This window comes from Mycteria americana, chromosome 5 (assembly GCF_035582795.1).
Source record: "Mycteria americana isolate JAX WOST 10 ecotype Jacksonville Zoo and Gardens chromosome 5, USCA_MyAme_1.0, whole genome shotgun sequence".
In the NCBI taxonomy this organism is placed as follows: domain Eukaryota; kingdom Metazoa; phylum Chordata; class Aves; order Ciconiiformes; family Ciconiidae; genus Mycteria; species Mycteria americana.
In genome coordinates this window covers 48,843,826-48,850,445 of record NC_134369.1, presented here as the reverse complement: position 1 = coordinate 48,850,445, position 6,620 = coordinate 48,843,826, and the positions used below count along the sequence as shown (strand labels likewise).

The 6,620-nt window shown below is 49.9% G+C and overlaps 1 protein-coding gene across 2 annotated transcripts in view; it reads left to right on the top strand.

Moving 5' to 3' along the window:
* ANGEL1 (angel homolog 1) overlaps positions 1-6,620 on the top strand; it is a 58,628-nt gene that overhangs the window by 26,006 nt on the left and 26,002 nt on the right. The window contains exons 1-5 of one of the 2 annotated variants that reach the window (XM_075503301.1): positions 1,525-1,877; positions 3,611-4,210; positions 4,744-4,970; positions 5,584-5,653; positions 6,073-6,506. In XM_075503301.1, coding sequence (XP_075359416.1) covers positions 1,814-1,877; positions 3,611-4,210; positions 4,744-4,970; positions 5,584-5,653; positions 6,073-6,506 — 1,395 coding nt within the window. In that variant the 5' untranslated portion in view covers positions 1,525-1,813. Of the gene's footprint in view, positions 1-1,524; positions 1,878-3,610; positions 4,211-4,743; positions 4,971-5,583; positions 5,654-6,072; positions 6,507-6,620 lie in introns of those variants that run through there. The other variant, XM_075503302.1, reaches the window with a different exon arrangement.

Here is a 6,620-nt window from a genome sequence, read left to right as displayed (position 1 = left end):
AGGGTATTTTTAGTGGTTTTATTCCCCTAGGTTCTACATAAACCTCTCAAGTAGTCCAGTCATTAGAGGTCATGGTAGGGTTGTATTTGGATATAGAACAAAATGCCACAAAAGCCAGTGGAAGGTTTGACCCTGAAGCATATGACCATTGTCAGCTTTGATTTTATTGCCAAAGTTTGTAAATATTTTTTCTAGTGTAGGCAAAACAACTGTGGCTGTCCAGATACTTGTTTGTTTGTGGCACCAGCTAACATTCTTCTCTGATTTCAGTCTGATTATCCTGGTGTGGGTTGGGTCTGAATATACTTTCTTAGCTCTTTCCTTTTAAAGAACAGCCTTGTTTTAAATGCCCCAGTCATCAGCCCTTAATGTTGCAGATCCTTCCTCTGGAGAACACCCTCCATTTTCTGACAGGAAACTAATGATGGTTCCAGAGGTTTGCTTACTGCAGCCGGAGATGGGAGACCACAGTCCAGCTGTGTGCTTTGCCAGGGACATCTGTGGGATTTGAGACAAGTCACTGCGTCTGCTGTCCGTGGTGTTTTATAACTGGAGATTTGAAAATGAGAATGGTGGGATTATTATTATTTATATACATTATAACATCAGCTCAGATCCTAGCCATGGGCACCCATTGTGCTAATCACTGTACACAAATAGGGTAAGAGGCAGGTTGTCTCTCAAAAAGTGTTTCGTCTAAGTGTAACCCATGAGGCAGCAGTTGGTCACCATCAAGGGAGCAGTTGGCAGCACTTGTCAGCGGAAATGGCAGGGATGACACGAGTCTTTACTTCATTGCAAGTGCCCATCTTAAAGAGAGTTTGGAAGAAGGCTACCGAGATCACACATGAGAAGTGTGTATTTGGTGTAAAAAGCTGTAGCGGTGCTCAGTTCCATCTGTTTGCCTTTAGATGTTGTACACATTCGAATATGGAATGAAGCAAACTATTAAAAATGTGGGCTTCAACCAGGACTTCTCTTTTCATATGAAACACTCTGATTTCAACGTGTGACGGGCCTCAACTTGCAAAGGCCACAGTGTGCTCACAGCCAGGTGAGAGGGAGTGATTTTGCAGAGCTGTGATGACCTGTGAGCAGCACACAGAGGGAGAGCACGCTCCCGCACCGGCGCTTCACCCATCCCCAATGGCGTTTGTCCACATAGAGGTTGTGCCCTGCAAAACCTTAACTATCATCAACTGTGTTTGCAAAGCCTGTGTAATTATTAACTCATCTGGAGCAAATGGGACTTTATTTGCTCGGTGGCTTTCTAGGGGAAAAAAATTCCTGGAAATTTTCCTTTCTGTTTGGATTTCTGGGGAACGAGGGGTGAAAACTTTTGTTTTAAAACACAAATTTCACGGGGTGGTGGGCCAGAAAGCTGCCGTCACCCTGCTTAGGGTCACAACTCCTGGCCCCCCGGGCCCAGCAGTGCTGCCGGGCCCCGCCGCAGGGCCTGGCCGGCTGCGGGGCCGGGCCTGGGCCCCAGCTGCGCTCCTGCCCCACAGCGCGGCGGGCACGGCCCCACCCCGGCCGGGCCGCCCAGCTGGGACCTTCCCACCCACCGGCCGCGGCCTCCCGGGGGCGTGCGGCCCCGGAGCAGCGCAGGAGGAGGGCCAGGCCCGAGCCGGCCTCCAGCCCCTGCGGCGCGGCGGCCCAGCGCGGTGCCGGCCCGGCGCGGTGAGTGCCTGCGCGGCGCCGGGGCTCAGGCCCAGGCCGCTCCGTAAGGGCGTTGCTGAGGCGGGGCCGGCGTGTCGCGTCGCCTCGCTGGGGCCGGGCCGGGGGCGGTGGAGGCCGGGCCGCGCCGGGCGGTATGATCGGCACCGTGCTCTGCTACGTGCTGCTGCCGGCGGCGCGGCTCCTCCGGGCCCTCCGAGGTAACCCGGCCCCGGGCGGGCGGCGGCGGGGGCCCGGAGGGGCGGGGTGCGGGTGCCCCTCGGCTCCTCCCGCCCCGGCCTGAGGGGGGTGCGGCCGGAGGGGCCTCGGCGGCTGGGAGCCAGGGTCGCCACGGCTGCCCCGTAGCTCACCGAGTCCCTCGCCCTGGGTAGCAGGGGAGGCGGGCGGGAGGGGGCCTGGGGCTGCTGCCCGAGGTGGCGTGGGCACTTGTGCCGGGCCGGGGCTGCTCACCCCAGGGCAGCGCGGGGGGGCGGGTTTTTGGAGGAAACAGTTACCGGCTGTTGTGCCGCAGTGGCAGATTGCAGTCTGCGTGGAGGCCCGAGCCTCCTGGCCCGGACCTGCGCTGCAGGTTTGGGAAGATCTTTGGAGCTGGGCTGCTCTGAGGTCTGTGACTCCCCAAGGACCTGCGGGTGACTCATGGATGGACTCTTGCTTTGCATGCATCGATATTTCACTTAGTTTCCTAGATCCTGCTGCTACTTCACAGTCCTTGGTGACTGTGCTCATGTAAAGCCACGCTCCTGCCTGAACCTGTCCCCAGGCCTGTGGCAGCCACCGGCACTCTGTGGTCATAGTGAGCAGGTAGCTGACTCCTCTCAAATTCAGCTCCTATCCTGTAGTAACAGGCTCTTGTAACAGCCGTGCCTGGCTACTGGTGTGTGAAAATATTACCTTGGTGCATTGGTGTTTCTGACATTGATGAACTTAATTACAAAACTGCAGAGAGGAGTATGGTTCTTAAAGCTCCATTTCTGACACATACAGAAAGCTTTGACACGAAAGATACAGTAAAAGCATACACGGATGACCCCTGTATGTTACTGCTCTGGCTGACTGACTGTCACAGGGATACAGTAGAGAAAAAGTAATTTGTAGACAACAGAAATTGCTAGTCAACAGTAGGGACTAGTGTATGTGCAGATTTCATAGCAAAACGTAAATGCTGTCATCTCTTATAAAGACACAAGTGAAAAGAGACCCTGTCCTTTTCTACTTTATCCCACCAATATTGTTATATTCAAGTGTTACATTAACAGCAGGGGGTTTTTAATTTTTTACCACAAATGTCAGTCACCAGGTGATCTGTAATTCTTACTAGGACTACTTCTGTGCATATATTCTCTCTAATAAGGCTTTTAACTGCACATGCTGGTCCCTCTGTGTCTTTATTTTTCATCTATTAATAACAGAAGAACTTCTCTTCTGCATCACATTCTTGTGATATGTTTGAGCCTCTTATCTGAGCACTACTTTCTTACTCAATCCCTGGAAAGAAACTTGCTCCAAGTGTCATCTACAAGAGCTTGGCTTGTTAGCCCATGCACCTCATCAGCTAACTTCTGCAGACTGTGCCTTTACATGTGTTGCTGAGAGCTGATAGTTTCCACAAGGCCTTTTAGCTTGGCTGACTGGCTGTGGCGCTGCGTAAGTTAGAACCGCATTCCCTAGGGTTGGTAAGGCATTGCCATCCTGTACCGTTTCAGTGACTTTGACTAACATAACTAAAATTGGACTGTGGCCTAGCATTCAGGAAGAAGTAGGGTAAGTTATTCAGACTGTAATTGTTTCTCTTCAGAGAAGTCATTTGTTTGGATTGCTATACTGAATGGTTGTATTGCACAGAATTACAGCAAATGCATAGGAAAAAGAAAAGAGTGAGTGAGAAGGGATTTCCATCTGTCTTATGTTGGTTTTGTTTGTTTTTAAATGGCAGATGCTTTCTTTACCTGTCGAAAGAATGTGCTTCTGGCGAAGAGCACGTCCACCCAGATAGAAGGTGTCTTTGCTGCGACCAGAGGAAGGTCAGTCCCAGAAGAGGAAGAAGCCCTTCTCCAGCAGTGGCTGGAGGAAGGAGCAGGGAATTTGCCAGCCAGTGAAAGCATTCCAGCAGTGGGGAAAGGATCAGTTACACTCACTAGTGACTGGTTAGAAGGTTCAGAGCTATTGATGACTAGCCTCAGTGACCTGAATTCGGCTCCAGAAGTCACCCAGTGTGCTGGTCAGCAGCTCACAGAGCTACACGCCTTGGCTTCTTCAGAACCGCAAGATCATACAGTGACTGAACTGGCAAAATTACCAGCAGAGGAAACAGTGGCTGTAGCAGGCAGTGCCCCTTGGGCAGCTGTGGTGCCACAGACGGATCACCAGATAGCTGGCTGTACTGCTATCAATGTAGAAGTGCAGAATGAAGACCCAGCTGTGCTGGCCTGGAGTTTAGCACGTGATGGAGAGACAGTGCCAACAGAGCCCTCAGCCTGGCCCATTCAGGATACGGTACAATTTTGTCCTCTCCCGACAGAGGTACCCTACCATGGTCAGTAGTAACAGCTCTGAATGTAATGTTCGGTTTGGGATTTGCATTTGTAGTGAATGTGGTCAGGTTATTGTGTCTGGGCTTGCTGTCAGTAAGACATTGATTGTATTTGTCCATGCAGAATTGACAGGATCTGCTAGGGAAAACTATAATGTGAGGTTTTGCTGAGAGAGGGCTGGTCACAGCTAGTAGCCTCTGTGCTGTTAGATCATCTGGTCTGAACATTAAGATATGTTCATTTCCCAGGAACTGTTCCCAAGTGCTGACTTTATAATATAAAAAGCACCCAAAAGCTGGTCGAGTGTTTCAGTATGCTTGACTCTGGTCTTCTGTTATGCCATCCCCATTGACAACTATCCAAAAGTATCCAAAAAGAGCATCTGAAAACCAGAGTGGGTGAGGGTTTGCTCAGAGGCTAGAACACCCTAGCTTAGAGAATGAGAATGGCTATTTTCTGGGTCCCAGGGGAACACAAAAGTATCAGCAGGGTACCCACCATGGCTGTAACTTGGCTTTTTGTCTCTTGCATACAGAGATTTTATGGAGAGACTGGGAGGATCTTTCTATCCAGCCTTGTGTGCTAGAGCAGGTCTCAAAAAACACTCCTCTCTTTGAATTTCGAGTCATGTCTTACAACATCCTTGCCCAGGACCTGGTGGAGCAGGGCCTTGATCTCTATCTACACTGTCATCCAGACATCCTGAACTGGAACTACCGCCTTCCAAACCTTTTGCAGGAGATCCAGCACTGGGATCCCGACGTGAGTATGACTGAGCCCTTCCTGCATCAGTGTCACCAGAATTTGAATTCCTTGTTTGATCTAACAGCATTTAAAAAAAAAAAAAGATGGGAGGGGAAGTCCTAGGATGATACTGCCTGCTTGGTAACTGAACACTGATTCCTCTGAGAGTGTTTGAGGCCTTTTGCATATGTTTTTTTGGTGTCTATCTTGCTTTGATTGTGTTACTGTGGAAACTAGTCATACTTTGATAGCAGGGCTTAACTTCTTTAAACAGCAGAAGCAGAGGAAGAAGAGATAATGTATGTTTGGGGAGGAAAGGGCCAGGTTTATATGGCAGCACAGGAGGGGAAGCCTGCATAGAAGAGGACTTCATGACTTTCTCTATTCCTTGAGTCCTTTTTGTGTCATGAAGGATCTTCTGCCTTGTCACTGGAAAACTGAGTGATAAGCTAATGTGACCCAGAAAGTTATTGCTCTCTATCTGGAAAGTACAGGACAGAGTTGCAGTGATGACTTTTCTGGTTGCAGGCTTGGTATGTGAGCGCACTTTTCTGCTTGCTTGCTTCCTTTCCCAAAACAAGGTAACTAGCAAATACTGGTGGAGTGAGTGAGGTCTCTGCCTTCCTTCCAGGTTCTGTGTCTCCAGGAGGTGCAAGAGAACCATTACTGGGAACAGCTGGAACCGACGTTCAAGGAGATGGGTATGTCCTGCTTTGTGTGTCTCTACCTCCAGCTCATAGGGCTGGCCAGGCAGTGCTTCCTGCTTAGCGTCTTCAAAGCACTCGGTCTTGAGAGAGCTCTTCTGTTTGTCAGGCAGCTGCTGGCCCTACTTCTGAACTGTCTGCCTAGACCTTTACCCTTTCTTTTGTAATTGATCTTTCTCCAAGTTGACAGATCAGAGTAACAAAACTGACAGGGTCCTAGAAGGACAAGGAGAGAGAAAACACCCTCAGTGATAAATGATAAACTGTGATTATTGGAACAGAATTGGGTATAATGCTGTACCCAAATGTAGTAGGAAACTCTTCTGCTACACAGACTTGCTGAACTCCCCAGCTGATGGGGGGAGCCTGAGGTAGTGACTGAATTAATCTTTTAACAGGTGATGGTTTCTTTTCAGGCTTTGCATGCTTCTATAAACGGAGAACTGGGACGAAGACAGATGGCTGTGCAGTGTGCTATAAACACTGCAGGTTCCAGCTGATCAGCCTCAGCCCCATAGAATACTTCCGGCCTGGCCTGGACATCCTCAATCGGGATAATGTGGGCTTGGTGCTGCTGCTACAGCCTCTGCTCCCGGAGGGCCTAGATCTGAAGGCAGTCAGTCCTTTGTGTGTGGCCAACACTCATGTGTTGTTCAATCCCCGGCGGGGAGATATCAAACTGGCCCAGATGGCCTTGCTCCTAGCTGAGATCGACAAGATTGCAAAAACTACTGAAGGCAGCTACTATCCTGTCATCTTGTGTGGAGACCTGAACTCTGTACCTGATTCTCCACTCTACAAATTCATCCGTAACGGTGAACTTTCCTACCATGGGATGCCAGCCTGGAAGGTAGGTGCCAGCCAGAACTGGGACTGGGTAGCTCTTTATTGCATGCTGCTAGAAAAATGCATGGCTGCAGTCTTTCTTTCGTGTGGAAATAGTCCAAATATTTAATTCAGTTAT